Below are 16,590 nucleotides of genomic sequence, written 5' to 3' on the forward strand. Positions count from 1 at the left end.
CTTGCTGTAGTTTATGTCAGAGTGTTTTTCCTATGTTTTCCTCTAAGAGTTATATAGTGTCTGGTCTTACATTTAGGTCTTTAATCCATTTGGAGTTTGTTTTTGTGTATGGTGTTAGGTAGTGTTCTAATTTCATTCTTTTACATGTAGCTGTCCAGTTTTCCCAGCACCACTTATTGAAGAGGCTGTCTTTTCTCTATTGTATGTTCTTGCCTCCTTTGTTGTAAATTAGGTGACTATATGTACGTGGCTTTATCTCTGGGCATTCCATCCTGTACCATTGATCTATATTTCTGTTTTTGTACCATACTGTCTTGATTACTGTAGCTTTGTGGTATAGTTTGAAGTTGGGGAGCCTGATTCCTCCAACTCCGTTTTTCTTTCTCAAGATTGCTTTGGCTATTAGGGGTCTTTTGTGTTTCCATACGAACTGTAAGACTTTTTGTTCTAATTCTGTGAAAAATGCCATTGGTAGTTTGATAGGGATTGCACTGAATCTGTAGATTGCTTTGGGTAGTACAGTCATTTTCACAATACTGATTCTTCCAATCCAAGAACATGGTTTATTTCTCCATCTGTTTGTGTCATCTTTGATTTCTTTCATCAGTGTTTTATAGGTTTCTGAGCACAAGTCTTTCACCTCCTTAGGCAGGTTTATTCCTAGATATTTTATTCCTTTTGTTGCAATGGTAAATGGGGGTATTTCCTCAATAGATGTAGAAAAAGCTTTTGACAAAATTCAACACCCATTTATGATAAACACTCTACAGAAAATAGGCACAGAGGGAACCTGCCTCAACATAATAAAGGCCATATATGACAAACCCACTGCAAGCATCATCCTCAATGGTGACAAGCTGAAAGCATTTCCTCTAAGATCAGGAACAAGACAAGGATGTCAACTCTCACAACTCTTATTCAACAGAGTTTTGGAAGTCTTAGCCACAACAATCAGAGAAGAAAAAGAAATAAAGGAATGCAAATTGGAAAAGAAGAAGTAAAACTGTCATTGTTTGCAGATGACATGATACTATATGTAGATAATCTTAAAGATGCCACCAGAAAACTATTAGAACTAATCAATGAATTTGGTAAGGTTGAAGGATACAAAATTTCTGCCCACTATTCTTGAATAAATCTGAGCTCCTGACCATGGCTGAAGAGGCTATGCTCTTGGGCCCTGCTCCCTCACCCCGTCTCATGCCACTGTGCACCTCCATCTCCTCAAGCCCTCAGTCACATTCCCTCTTCAGAGCCTTTGTTCATGTTGTTTCTTCTGCTTGGAATACTCCTCCCCCTCGTGGGTTCCTCCGCATCTTTTGTTCTCAGCTTAAATGTCACTTCCTCACAGAGGTCATTTTATACCTATCTAACGTGCATTCTTCTGCCCACACTCTGCCCACCCCACCCCATCATTTCCTATACCAGGATCTCATTTGTTTCCTTCGTAAATGTCACACAATTTCCAATTATTTATTTGTTGGTTTCCTGCTTTTTATTTTCCTCCTACCAGACCAGGGTTTCCCAAACTTGACACTGTTAATATTTGGAGGTGAATAATTCCTTGCCATGGGGTCAGTGCTTGTCATTTTAGGATGCTACGTGGCATCCCTGACCTCTTCTCACTAAATGTCAATAGCATACTGACCCCTGTGACAACCAAAAATTTTTCTATAAACTGCCAACTATCCCCTGCTTGAGAACCACTACAGTAAACCATAGACCCCCTTGTCTATCTGTTTTTTTTTTCTTGGCCACACTGCACGGCTTGCGGGATCTTAGTTCCCCAACCAGAGATTGAACAGGTGCCCGCTGCAGTGGTGCAGTGGAAGCACAGAGTCCTAACCACTGGACCACCAGGGAATTCCCCCACCTTGTCTATCTTGTTCACAGTGTACCCCCAGCATCTAGCACATAGTAGGCAGTTAGTACATCTGTTGAATGAATAGATGAATCTTTCACCTACTTTCCTCCCTCCCCATTTACATCTGTAAACTCATCTCTCATCAGTCTGTAGCCCTCCACATCCCTACCTCTCACTACCGTATACACATTTGCCCCACCAGACCCTACGTGCGTTCCTTTGTCCCCTTCCCCCAATTATATACCTTCTTGCCTCTTGCCTCCTGGCCTTTGCACTTTGCTGTTCTCTTTGCCTGGAATGAACTTACCCTTCACCTGGATATTACTGGCCTAGGAAGTTTCATCTTCCCCTGGGTGTATTCTCTGATCCACTCCCCCAAAGACAGATCAAGCTGGATGTCCCCTTCCTGGGCTCTCCAGCATCTCTTCTTACCAACATCAGAGCACACATCCCACTGTCTTGCTACCGGTTCTTTATCTTCCCTACATATACCAAAGCAACTAGAGGATCGTGATCTAGTTTTAGTCATCTTTTATAACAGCATATAATCAGTGTTCAATATGTGTTTAGCAAGAATGGACAAATAAATGAATGGGTGAGTGATGGCAAAGCAATGAGACTACCAGTATCCATCCAAATGAATATTTCCCTTAGAAGTTGTCACTGTTAGAGACTGAGCATTTGTTCAAATGGCACTAGAATGTCTCAAAATACTTTTGACCTATTTTTGAGGCAATGTTCTTAGAGCAACTTCCTCAGTCACATAGGATATTAGGAAAAGGAAAAGGAAAAAAAAAAAGTCCTGTCAGTAATGAATGAAAATGTTCCCTCCAAAAGGCACATCTCCAAACGCTAGTCTAAAAGCAGAGTCTGAAAAGTAATAGCACTGAATGAGCAGATTGCTCCAAAAGCACATCTTATATGTGGATGGGCCAGTTCTTGGCTGTTTGTTAAACTCAATCTCAACAGCAAAGTTATTAAAACAGAGTATACCAAGAAAACACAACTGTATAATAAGTGGCCAGGCTTTGTACAATTGGTCTTGGCAGAGCTGAATAAATTAGATGGGCTAAGGGTGGGGGATGCAAAGAGGGAGAGGATATATAAGCACTACACAGCCAAGACAGGGAATGTGGAGGCGCCACTGTTCTCCCAGAAGTGGTACCTCTGCTGTCACCGTGATACAGGCTCAGGGTAAGTGTCACCTCAGCCTGGGGAAGGGAGGCCCACCCAGAATGTGGCACCATCACTTCCAGCCTGAGGAGACAAGGACCCTGTGCTCCCCATGAGTCCACGCCCACATAGCCCAGAGTCCCCCTCTCCTAACCACTACCATGCCCAGGAAGCACACCTTAAAATCCATCATGATGTCTTGAAGCTGGAATTTCCTGTCTAGGTCCAGCTGCAGAGAGACAGGGCTCACATCTGGAAAGACAAAACGTAGAAACTTTAGAGCAGAGGATTTCTACCTTCCCAGGCTCTAGGAAATCAGAAGCTCTCTAACCTTGATTTTCCAATTTCCCTCTCAGAGAGGAGTGGTACCAGTATGTTTCTACTTACTATCACCTATTCAAGATCCTATCTCTTCTTGGCCAAACTTCCTTCCCACCATCACTTGATGCCCTTAAAACCTTAAAGAGTTTCAACTCCTCTGTTCAACACAAATCTGTTCCCAAAGCTCAGTTCCATCAGCAAGCCCACTGTGACTAAGTAGAATGAAATTAAGGCATCTCTCTCTCTTCTGACCCTTTCATTAACCTCCAGTAAATTCTTCTACCTACAGCGTCTGAAAGACCTCAAATACAAAGAGAGAAGGTTCTGCTTGTCAACCACCCACGTCCCACTACCATAAGAAAGCCCTGGGAACCCCAAAGGGCTCCCAGGCACCCTCCCCATCCTGTGGGAGCCTCCACATGTTTGGGCCCCTGGAGGCTGTGGCAGGTCCTTACCATTCTGTGACTGCCACCAGCGCATGGGGCCCGAGGACGAGACCACATTCTCCACTCGGTGACTGTTGTAATTGTGAGGCAACCTGGAGTCACACTTGCAGCATTTCATCTGCCACTGTGGGACAAAGAGATGCCAGAGACTAAGAGGTAGGGCCAGTGAGAATTCCCCCCTTGTATCCTGAGAGCCCAGAACATTCTCTCCATGGAAACGCTACCCTTGGGGATCCATTGATTTCATTAATACACTTGGAAGGATCAACCTCTCAAAACAAGGCCACTGTTCATCTTTTCATTTAAGTCCTTTGGGTCCCCCCAAACACATAGCTAAGTAAACAGTAAATAGAGGTTGTGATTGGGAAAGTGGTATGAGGTGGTAAAGAAAAAATAATTTTCGTATGTGACATTGCCCCAAAGAGAAATTTGAAAAGGGTGCTAAGAGCAAAAAGAAGAAAGAAAGAGAAGCTCACATTAATTTAACATCTGCTATGTGCTATGTGTAGGCTAGAGAGTTTTATAGCTCATCTCACTTAATTCTGGCAGCCTGGGGAAAGTCAAGTTTCTAAGGATTAGGAAGAGGGGACAGGAAAAAAGAACAAGGGAAAAAACCGAACCCCATGGGCTCCAGAGCAGGGCAGAGATGACCAAGAAGAAGAATACAGCCAGAGAACATGGCCCTTGTTCTTTCAGTTTGTACATATGTGCGCAAATGTGTGCGCACGCGTGCACACTTCACAGAGACACCATGACCTTACCCCAGGTCCCTCATGCAACACACATCAAACCTATTTTCCCTGAGTAACCATGGTCCCAAACCTTGTGCCCAGGAGAAAGAATACTGTTCAGAGGGCTCCCAATTGACCCACATGTAAAAGCAAGGCTTGGACGAGAACCTCCCTGACCTGTGAGTTCCTTTGGGTAAGGACCAGTGTACCTCCCCACACCTCCTGCCTCTGCGTTCCCCTAAGCCTCCACCCACCAGAACCATGGGAAAGCTCAGGCAGCCTTCTCTGAGGCCTTCTAGCCCCTGAACCTCTGCCCTGTCCAGGGAAGGCACTAAGCTAAGGAAGCCGATGTTCAGAATGAGTGGTGTCGGCCGAACTGGTGAAGCTGACAGCTCAGTCCCAGAGGGATTGAGTTAAGAGGCTGAGTCTGTGCCTTGAGTTATAGAAACTCCTCACCCGACACCACTCTTCCCCCTGCGCTGTTGACAAACCCTGGAACAGTGGAGGATGCAGGAGGGGAGTCAGGAGTCCTGGCTCTGTGAGCCTCTGCTTCCCACCCCACTTTCCAGCTCCCACCTCCAATCTGCAAAACAAGAGGATTGTCACCCTTCCTGGTACTTGGAGGTGTCCCCATCATGTCCCAAAGTGCTTTATTAAACAATAATTTTTGGTATGATACAAATGAACTTACTTACGAAACAGAAACAGACTCAGACATAGAAAACAAATTTATGGTTACCGGAGGGGAAGGGATAAATTAGGAGTTTGGGATTAGCAGATACAAACTACTCTATAAAAACTAGGTAAACAACAAGGTCCTGCTGTACAGCACAGGGAACTATAGTCAATCTCTTGTAATAAACTATAATGGAAAATAATGTGAAAAAGAATTTAAAATGATTATGAAATATAAAAAAACAATATTGGGGGGATGTTCAATGTTCTTATAATGGCTGGCACATATGCCTTATATAAAGCAGCACCCACTGCCCATCCCTTGCCCTGCTACATTTTTCTCCATAGTACTATCCCCAATTGACGTATTGTTCTTCTATTGTCAATTTATTTGCTCACGGTGTTTGTTTACTGTCTGCCTCCCCCTGTTAGAATGTAGACTCCATGAGGGCAGAACTTACTTTCCTTTATGCTGATCCCAGTGCTTAGCAAAGTGCCCAGCACTTAGTAGGCCCTCTATACATACTTTTTGAATGAATAGTAAATGCTCAGTAAAAGCTGCCATTTCCATTTACATTATTACTAGACTCTCCCTTTCTGGGAGTTTAAAAGGAGGGGCGAGGGAGTGAGGAGGTGACAAACATGAATGAATAGTAAATGCTCAGTAAAAGCTAGCATTTCCATTTACATTATTACTAGACTCTCCCTTTCTGGGAGTTTAAAAGGAGGGGCGAGGGAGTGAGGAGGTGACAAACATGAATGAATAGTAAATGCTCAGTAAAAGCTGCCATTTCCATTTACATTATTACTAGACTCTCCCTTTCTGGGAGTTTAAAAGGAGGGGCGAGGGAGTGAGGAGGTGACAAACATGAATGAATAGTAAATGCTCAGTAAAAGCTGCCATTTCCATTTACATTATTACTAGACTCTCCCTTTCTGGGAGTTTAAAAGGAGGGGCGAGGGAGTGAGGAGGTGACAAACATGAATGAATAGTAAATGCTCAGTAAAAGCTGCCATTTCCATTTACATTATTACTAGACTCTCCCTTTCTGGGAGTTTAAAAGGAGGGGCGAGGGAGTGAGGAGGTGACAAACATCTATTAAGTGATTGGAGCACTTACCATGTGCCAGGTACTGTATCAGGAGTTTCAGCGCAATAACCTATTTAAGCTCCACAACCACCCTACGTGGTAATATTATTCCCATTTCACATGCGAGAAAGCTGAGGCTCCAAGAGGCTATGTGACTTTCCTGTTGATTGATAGCCAGCGCCAGCACCAGACAGGATCCCTCCTTACATCTTTCTCTTCTTCTCCTCCTCCCCTCCCATCCCCACCCCTTCCTTACTCTTGTCTTTCTCTCTCCCTCTCTCCTTCTCTGTCATCCTCTCATTTCCACTAGGAAACCACCTGGGTGCACAGACATTGTGGGAAACACGGTAAAGGGTGACAATCTCTGTCTCACTCAAAGGCCTTGGTCTGACCCTGAGGCTGACCATGGCAGAGCCTCAGACAGAGAAAGCACTTTGGGAAGAAAGCTGGCTTGTCAGGCTAACCTAGTTCAGTTAACTCGGAGACTGCAGATGTGTCAGTGGCTAAAATAAATACCTGAGCACTTAAAATAATCCTGTCTGGGCAAAAGACACCTCTTGCTGGAATCTGAGTCTCCTCCAGAATCCTATTTTGGTCCCTGGCAGCAAGCATGCCCTTCTCCCCATTCTGGCCAGCCTCTCAGAGGCAAACTTTTCCACTGCCCATCCTCCATCTGCACTCAGCACGTCCTGCAGAGAGACAAGGGCCAGCTGCCTTCCGGCGACCTGTCACCAGAGACCCCCCTGCTCTGTTGGGAACTGATCCCAGCCTGTTCCCTGGCCAAGAGAATGCCAGAAACAAGGCCCAGTTTCTTCCCTTGGGCCATGGGACACAGGAGCTAGAACAGCTCAACCTGGGACTGGGGAAATGCCGTTGATATTCCCAAATGATGCAATATTACGTACCATTAAAAAGACTGTTGAGAGAAAGATTTTCATTGCATGGGGGAAATGTTTACATTATAATGTTTTACGAAAAAAAATATCATGTTCTCTGAAAAAAAGTTGGGCATAAGCTTGTATACATGTCATGATCACAAATATATATTCTTGAAGGAATAGAAAATATGTGGAAGGAAATACACCAATATATTAGGTTGAACCAAATGAAATGGCTGATATTCAGCCATCTTGACCAACAAAAATGGCAACTGCAAACAGTTTTAACCTAATATCTCTGGGAAATGGCATTATGGGTAACTTTTTTTCTTTGTTCTTTTTTAATAATTTTAAACTTTGATGCCTTGGATATATGTTATCTTTTATATTCAGGCATTATTGCAAAACAAACTAAAACGGCCCAGGGTACTCAGCATGGGCTTTTTACCCTGCCTCCACCTTGTCTTCACAGCCAGTCTGGGGTATCGCACGCCTTCTCCACCTGCCTTCCACGTGCTCAGACAATGATGGAGGGATCAGATGGCCTCATGAGCTTAACATCTACGTGCCGCTTATCACAGTAACATAGCTAAAGGAGGGATTATCTCAATCCTCAGAAACAGGCTAAGCCATAAGCCTTGGGACAGGTATTTTAAGTAGCTCTGCTTGTCAACCAGCTAGAGGGATAGAGGCCTGAAATAGGGTGGCTTATGGGAGAAGCCCACATGAAGGCAAACTGCCTATTTCTTCCCTCTCTTCTCTGGGCCTCAGTTTCCCTTCCTTTTTATTCTTTTATATCTATAGGTAGTATGTGTATAAGAGTGTGTGTGTGTGTGTGTGTGTGTGTGTGTGTGTGGTTCTCAACATGAGGCTCCTCCTTTCATATGTGTTACATTCCTCTGTCTCTCCCAGCTGCAGCTGCCTCTCTCTCTGGGGTCACTTGGCCAGCATCCCCCTGGCTGAGCTACTTCAGAGACACAGCATTGTTATCAATTCAGCCTGTCAGGCTTCCAGCCAGTTTGGCTCCTGTTCCCCTCAGTCTGGAAAGACTGGGCCTTTTCCCTTATCCTGGAGCTTTCTAGAAGCTCAGCAGTCTGGCCGGAAGACAAACCCTCCCAGAGAGCTATGGCGGGGGCAAAGGAGAGAGCAAGAGCCAGTGGGAGCCTGAATCACAATGGAGAGGGTGGAAAAAGGAAAGCAGTGCAAATCAAAGCTCTGTGCTTTTGCAGAACATGGAGCTAATTCTGGGGGAAAATAGGGAAACAGGCTCTGGTTATACGTGGTCCAACTCCCTCCCACAAGCAAGTCAGAGACTGCCTGTGTCTATCTAAGGAGCTGTAGTCAGGGTCATGGCTGCCAGCCAGGGCCAAAAGAAAGCCAGCACCAAAAAAAAAAAAAAAAAAAATGCAGCTGCCTACAAGAAAGGCATTCCCTCCACTTCACCTTCCTCATTGGTAAAATGCAGGGGTGGGATGAGATAACGAAGTTCCTTCTTGCTTTAACATGCTATTACAATTCTCCCTCAATCCAGCTTATCTGCTCAGAGGTTAAACACACTCCAAACAAGAATGCAAAAGAAGCAAGAGAAAAATAAGACATTGGCCAAACACTGTACTAGAAACACTCTTCCCAGCAAAGTGGGCAGGTGAAAAGGGGACCCTCAGACCTTGGTCAGCGAGGCCTCCATTAGACCCCACTATGATCCACAAGCCTTACCATTTCTATGTCAGTGGATATTGCCAGGGAATTTTAAAAATCGAGACCTGTTGTGGTGCCAGGTGGGAGGAGGTCCCCGGTGCTAGGAGGCACTGTCATGAAGTAACATCTTGACCAAAGCCTTAACTCAGCAGAGCCCTTATCTCCATCTAAACTAAATTTAGATAGCTCAATTCTAAAGCTGATGACAGAGATGATGAATACCACACACCCCAAAATTACACTGCACCAGGCTCTGTCCTGAGCACTATACATACATTATCTCATTTTATGCTTCTAAAATCTCTGAGGTAGGTATATTATATTAAATGGTGGGTATCCTCATTTGACAGAGGAAAGCAAGTCTTAGAGAAGCTGAGAAATGTGTCCAAATCCACAGGGCTAGGAAGAGAAGAAGGAGGGATTCCTCTCCCAGGCTCTCTGCCTCCAAACCTTCTCATCGTATTCTGCTTCAAGGGACACAGAGGTCACGTGGCAACCATGGGAAATTGCAGGGACTAGAGTTGGTTTTCAGGATGTTCCCCCTCTTCTCCCCTAGTAAGGGCAGCCTCAACCTCAGCCCAGACTTCTACAGAAACAGAATTATCCCCCTAGACCTGATTGCAGAGAGATGGTTTGCATTCCTGGACCTCTGAAAGCTCTACCAGTGACAATGATTCCTATAGCCCCTGAGAGCAAAGAAGCAAGGTAGGTCTGCAAGACACTACCCAGAGAGCTTCTAGGAAATTGACCCAAGGAGCAACGGGATGAGAAGCCAGGCCAGCAAAGTCGTGAGGCCACTCACATTTGTGTCCAGGTTTCCATCTCACTTTTCCGCTCTCTTCCCTCTTTTAACCCCACAAGCCACAATCCCCAACCCATAACAACCAGGACCCAAAAATCTCACATTTCACAGCCCAAGTTTTGCTTCCCTCTGATCCAACTCTTTCTCTAAGTGTCCCTTTTCTTCTATCCCCTGAAAACTTACTCATTCTGGGTCTTATTCTCTTAGGGCCCTTTGCAAAAGCCACAGCTAATTTTCTGATAAGCAAACCCTTCCTGAAATATAAATGATGATAGATTAACAAGATGCCTTCCCCAAGGGTGTCTGCATTTTAAACAAAGAGCTCAACGATGCTTCATCCAAAAGAATAAATCCCCAATGGTAGGAGCTTTGAAAGTTTCATACATGCTAAGAACTTCTGGGAAATAGGAGGGCAGATATTCTGGTCAGAGACAGGCTCAAAGTCCTCTGTGAGCGGAGGACAATGACCTCAGGATGGATATAAACACATCCTCACATCGTCACATCCTCTGCCTACACATTAGCCATGCTAAACGTCAAGAAAACAGATGACTTTCAAACACAGAAAGGCAGTGGTTGTCGGGGTGTGTGCCTGTGGGTGTGAGTGTGCTTCTGTGCATGTCTGTGTGTGTGTGTGTGTGTGTGCGTGTGTGTGTGTAGAGGAGGGGACATCAACTGGCTACTGCTCCTTAGCTTGTTTCCAAGAGATAAAAATGACAGCTGTTTGGTTTACACAGCTAATTAACCTGAGGAATGCACTGTGTAAGACTGTTATGAAGGCAGCTGGGTAATTAAGTTTTTCCCCAGAAAGGGAGGGAGTGGGAGATAAATAAAGCATTTAAGGGAACAGACACAACATTGGAGAAGACATTGTCAGGAGCAGAAATCAGGGCTGGAAAACTTCCTGGTGAAACCCACTGGTTCCCAGGGAGCGTGCACCAGCCCAGCGATGACTGAAGGTCATGGCTCAGCCTCTGCCAGCACCCACCTGACAGAGACAATGGTCAACCCTCAGGGTCACATACAGCCCAGCCAGAAGTTGGCAGAGATGTTAGAGCTGAACAAACAAAGGCTGACTAACCCAACTCCTTCATTTCATGAATGGGGAAATGGTGGTCTAAACAGAAACCATGACCTTCTTGAGGTCAGGTTCCTATTCTAAGTGTCAGAGCCAGGACCAGACCTAGAGAGTCTTTACCCCGAGTCAGGTGACTTCATTAACCACAACCACTTCCAGATTTCCCAGCAGCCCACTGCAAATCAGATGGGCAGCGGTCACCTTGGAAGCAGAAAGTGGGCTGGCCCAAGGGCAGTTTGATTTCAATAAGTATGCGAGTGCTGCCCTAGTGGCGCAGTGGTTGAGAGTCCGCCTGCCGATGCAGGGGACGCAGGTTCGTGCCCCGGTCTGGGAAGATCCCACATGTCGCGGAGCGGCTGGGCCCGTGAGCCACGGCCGCTGAGCCTGCGTGTCCGGAGCTGTGCTCCGCAACAGGAGAGGCCACAGCAGTGAGAGGCCCACGTACCACAAAAAACAAAAAGAAAAAATCCATAAGTATGCGAGTGTGTGTCCTGATCCAGGAAGAAGAGCTCAGGAGCATGATTCACAAATGCGGAGGCCCCTGCATGCGGACACAGGTCCCCGGGAGGTGGGGAGAAGGGGATGGGACATTTAGCATCTTCCAGACACCAGCCCAGTGGTCACTTGGCTTCTTCCTTTATACAGTCCTCACAACAACTGTTTGAAGTAGGTGCTGTCATTATTCCTATTTTTCAAATGAAGAACTAAGGCTCAGAGGAAGCACAGACGAGAATGAGGGTAGGGAGACATCACAGTCATTTTCATTCATGCCTTGGGTTTTAGGGAAAAACGCTGCAGTGAGTTTACTCAGAGGTTACCTAGGAGCTGGAAGAGAGAGAGCCAGGGGACAGGGTGGGACTGCAGCCTCGGGCCATTTTGATAAAGTCCAGCCTGGGTTCAAGCCTGGACAGTTAACGGGTAGTCAAGGCAGGTAGGCCCAGAAGGGCAAAGCTGGGTTGGGGTTGGCGCACAAGGCAAAGCTGGCTGAGTCGTATGTCCATTGTCAAGGCTGCAATATGGACCCAAAACCCATAGAAGCCGGCCCTCAAGGCCAATAGGATTGAGCCAGTGAGACAAAATTAGGCAGAAGAGGTGACATACTAACAGGCTAAGATTGACCCACGAGAAAGGAGCCACACTCTGAGATCAGGAGCTGGGAGAGACAATTTTGGAACAGGAAGGAGTCCCCACTGCTCCTGAGTTTCTTTGGGGTTGGCAGGGGTCAGTGAGCAATGCTAAAATGTCCAAGAGTCGTAAATCCCTAATGCACTTACATTCATGCCATACCACATTCATGCCATACCAGTAGGCAGGCAGGCAGCAGGTGCTGGGTGACTTTTACTGGGCTCAGGGCTCACCATGTCACCCCTGCATGAAAATAGAACAGAGGCAGTAACCAGAGGCTATGACTTAAGGGAGGTATGTATGTGGAGGTGGGAGCTGGTAGACAGGGATGCAGGGGGATTGAAGGGGCAGGCCCTAGGAATGCAGCTCTGCACCATGCCACCTTCCCTTCCAGCTGGGGCTGGCCACTGCACCCCCATCTCTAACTACTGAGAAAACTCAATACCTATGTGTTTCCATCAGAAGTTTGGGGGTGCCAGCACACACCCAAACTTTCCCAATAGCTCACAGGGACAATAAGAGCCACCTCATGGAGTACTGAGAAAATTAATTGAGATAATTTATATAAAACTCTTAGTATAGCGCCTGAGACATATAATATGTGCTTAATAAGTTATAGTTACTATAACATCATTTAATAATAAAATAAACTTAAAAACTGAAATTGGAACTCATCAGAGTTAAACCTGGATTCCTAATTTTCATCACACAGCTGCCCCTCAACCAAGTGAGGGTTCAGGGTACACCTGTACAGAGGGGTATCTGTGCCTTTAGTGTGTGTCTTCACTGCTGGCAACCAGTGGCCTCTAGGTGGTTAGGTAGGAAAGGGAGAAGGAAAGAGAAATCAGAAAAGGCAGAGAGGAGACAGGTGGGGGAGAGAAGTTGGGTCTCAGCAGGCAGCTCATTCCCAAAGAAAATTGGAGCAAAGAGCGACCCTAAAGACCATTTCTCTAACACTCATTCATGGAAGAGGAAAGCAAGACATAGAGAGGGGTAATATTTTGCCCAAGATCGCACCACAAGTTAGTGGCAGACCTGGGGCTACACACTGCACTCAAGATGCCCTATCCTCCACTCTTCCAAGAGGTTACATGGATTTATTCCCCCTCATAGAAAAAGGAAAAAAAGAACCAATGCTTCTCAACTTTCACAGCACCAAAATAGCTGAGATTTATCCATCCCCATGGTTTCAAAAGTCTAGACTTCTCTTTTGCAAGCACCCAGTTTTTCTCTCAAGGGGCTGCTTAAGAGCAAGGGAAGCAGTTGGCTCCCTGGGGCATTTGAGAGAGGCAGAGGGCAGTTCAGGATGAAGCCAAAAGCCCAGCCTAGAGGGAAGGAGGCTGTCCAGACAGGGCTGTGGCCGAGGAACATCCCAACACAGGGGATGTGTATGATCTCTCCTTGTTTCCCATCCCAGAAGACAGATCAGCCCAAGGAAGGGAATCAGCAGAGGACTCCCTGAAAATTTTAGACATGGCTCAGTGGCACAAGATTGGAGGATGTGTGGGAAGGCAGCAACTAAAACCATTCTGTTGCCTGGAAATTCAATACTGCCAGGTCTCCTGATGCTTGTGGAGTAATCTGGGCTCACAGGGAGGACTCGCCTGATGCTGGCCATCTTACCCAACACTGTCAAATGGGCTTTCCCACATCCAAGTGGGTGAGATGCAGAAACCACAGCCATCTCTGCTCAGCACCTCCAAAGCCACTATATAGTACCACCTATGATTAAAAAGTGGCCAAAACAACACTGGGGACTGGAAGGACAGTGAGGCCAGAGATGGGATCAGATACCATCTCCATGGTCCTGAGGACAAGGACCCAGAAGGAGGAAACCACAGACAACCCAAGCCTCCTTCACGGCCATTAATCTCCCTCACTCCCTTTCTCTCTCTGTCTTTTTACCCCAAGAGATGCAGAGGCTCAAGGGAAAACCACTCCCTCACTCTTCCCTTTGTCCAAACCTGTGTTTTGAGGGCAGAAAAATGGCCAAATGAGACAGGCAGCTGGGAAACAAGAAAACACTGAGTGATTTCCACCTTGGTAAACACAAGGAGCAAGGAAAGACCCCAACCTTGTTGAAGGGAAAAGAAAAGAAAACCAAAGTTCCTACCAGAAAGGTCCAGAGGCAAAGTAGAAGAATCACAATGGATCTTTGAAAAAAATCAGTTGCCTAAACGGGCGATGATAATTGACGTAGGTCAAAGAGTTCCAGTGCCTGGATTTGCTCAGCTCGTTTCCTATCAGCTGAGCCCCTGAACCTCCTTGCTAACCTCAAGTCACTTCCTTGTTTGTCTCACTGACCTGTGCCCTTTAATTTGAATATTTCCCCAGCGCAGGGTGGGGAGGGATAAATTAGGAGGTTGGGATTAACAGATACACACTGCTATATATAAAACAGATAACCAACAAGGACCTACTGTATAACACAGGGAACTATGTTCAATGTCTTATAATAACCTATAATGGAAAAGAATCTAAAAAAGAATATAACTCAATCACTTTGCTATACACCTGAAACTAATACAACATTGTAAGTCAACTATACTTCAAAAAAAATTTTTAATTAAAAAAAATTCTACAAAAAAATCATCTCCCACTTCTCCCGGAGTGGTGAAACATGTGGACGAAACATGCAGAGGCTGAGAGGTAAGTCATACGTGATGACTGCAAGACATAGAAGGATAAACTCCAGCCTATAATCATTTGGTAGCTCCAGCCACACCCTTTCCCCAACACTAGCCAAAGAGATGGCAGCAAGGGAGGGGCCATGGCACAGCTCGGTTCCCCCTTCAGCAAGAACACAAGCCTTGCACACATCCCAGTATCTGTGCTCCACCAGCCTTGACGCTGTCCACCAAAGATGGCACCTTACACTACATGCACATAAAGGATCCCCATCTATCTGATTGCTTATTCCCGAGACTTGGAAAACTGTCCTGCCCAGGCCCAAGGGCTGAGAAAAACTCCAGCTTTATCAAGCAAAAGAGAGAAAGGAGCTATTCCGCTAGTTCTGAGTACCTTTTCTCTTGCCCAACAAAGGTGAAAATTCCTTAGAGGCAGAGATCCGGTCTTAACGCTTTTCTTGCACCACGTGGATCTAAGCTGATATCAAGTCCACTCTAGGTATTCAGTGAACAGATGGCAGGCTTCCCCACCCCCACCCCAGCTCGCCTTCTTCCAGCCCCCGGAGGCCATGGAGGAAGAGCCTACCTCTCCATACTGGGTGCAGTAGGTCTCAGGCTTGGCCAGGCCACAGGTAGATGAAGCTCGGAGAAACCGGGTCCTCCCAATGAGCAGGTCCCCAACGGGTGGATAGCAGGCCCCACGGGAGCAGGCTTGCTGGGCACACAGGATGCTGGGCAAGACTGAAATCACAGGGGGTACAGGGGTGCAGCCTAGAGAGAAGAGGGTCTAGCCGGCCACCCCAGTGTGCCTCTGGGAAGCCGACGTCGATCGGCAAGAATAGACCCTCTTCTCCACCTTCTTCATGCTCCCACCTGCTGGTTGTGGGAATAATCGCAATCCTGATGCTGTTTGCTAAAAAAAGCTGATTTTATAGTCTGTAGCCCCCAATCTAAAAAGAAAGGAGGAGAAACACTGACAACTAAAAAGCCCGGATGATCCTGAAATGTAGCATCCACATGTGGCTTTCTAGAACAGAGCTGCAGTCACACGCTCAGCCACCAGGATATGGCCCACAACTCCCCTCACCTGCAGCGTGGCCTCTGTCAACAGCCCGGAGTAGCGCTGGCTGCTGGCTGTCTGTGGGACACTGGGAGATACCTGCATTCTGTCTGCTCCTTTATCTGTAAAGGTGACCCTGCCATGCTTTGGGAGTACCCAGCTGCAATTCACTGAACATCAAGAACTCAAACCATGATGGCTCTGGGACCAGCTTGAGAGTGACAGGATGGGAAATAAACCATGCAGGGCACTGGGGGAGCCACAAACCACCCTCAGGTAGGAAGAAGACATTTGGGAGCCTCTCAAATCATCTTCTTCAAAGGCCCCCCAGGACAGAAAAACCTCATGGACATCCCGGTAGACAAGTGTCCCAAACCCAAAGGCCCCAGGGTGACTGGTGATGCTCACACTTTGGTAGACCGTCCTCCTACCCACGGCTGTCCCCTCTTGGTATATGAAAGCGCCTGGAAGGATGGGAAGGGATACTTACCAAAATACAGGAGAAGGATCGGCCTCATCTTCAGCCAATGGGATGATCCCCACCCAGGACCTCACCTGGGACAGAACAAAGCGGCCTGGGTGAAACGATGCAAACCCCTAGGGTGCACCAGCCCTTTTCTGTTTCTGGACCCATGTTTTCTCAGAAGCCTTTACCTAGGGTCTTGACCTAGGACGCTTCTGAGCAGCAGGTGCATCTGTAGCCAAAAACTTGGAAAATGCCAGAGACCTGGCCCCCGTCCCAGCTGGCATGTGACTCCCAGGGTGCCCTGGGATAACGTCACCCCCTCCCTGACTCCAGCTTCCCCCTCTGAAATAGAGGGGAGGAGGATCGACACTGCCCTACCCCACATGGTCAGAAGGACAACGTGGGGAGCAGGAAAGAGCTGGACCCTTTGCAGGAGAAGTCCGGGGCCTTGATGCCTCCCCAGGAAAGAGGAGTGTCCTTTCTCAGGGCCTGGTCCACCTACAGGCACAACGATGAGTGGGTCAAAGAGGCTGAGGACCTGGAGCTGACCCCTCTC

General features: G+C 46.8%; 1 protein-coding gene across 1 annotated transcript in view; it reads right to left on the reverse strand.

Moving 5' to 3' along the window:
- LAMB3 (laminin subunit beta 3) overlaps positions 1 to 16,590 on the reverse strand; it is a 41,045-nt gene that overhangs the window by 22,798 nt on the left and 1,657 nt on the right. Inside the window, exons 2-5 of the mRNA XM_030762248.2 lie at positions 16,059 to 16,123; positions 15,095 to 15,249; positions 3,814 to 3,928; positions 3,216 to 3,289 (exon numbers count right to left, since the gene is read on the reverse strand). Coding sequence (XP_030618108.1) covers positions 3,216 to 3,289; positions 3,814 to 3,928; positions 15,095 to 15,249; positions 16,059 to 16,086 — 372 coding nt within the window. The 5' untranslated portion in view covers positions 16,087 to 16,123. The remainder of the gene's footprint in view (positions 1 to 3,215; positions 3,290 to 3,813; positions 3,929 to 15,094; positions 15,250 to 16,058; positions 16,124 to 16,590) is intronic.

This window comes from Delphinapterus leucas, chromosome 1 (genome assembly GCF_059928025.1).
Source record: "Delphinapterus leucas isolate spDelLeu-1000000601 "Yukka" chromosome 1, BTC_Dleu_Yukka2, whole genome shotgun sequence".
Classification (NCBI taxonomy): domain Eukaryota; kingdom Metazoa; phylum Chordata; class Mammalia; order Artiodactyla; family Monodontidae; genus Delphinapterus; species Delphinapterus leucas.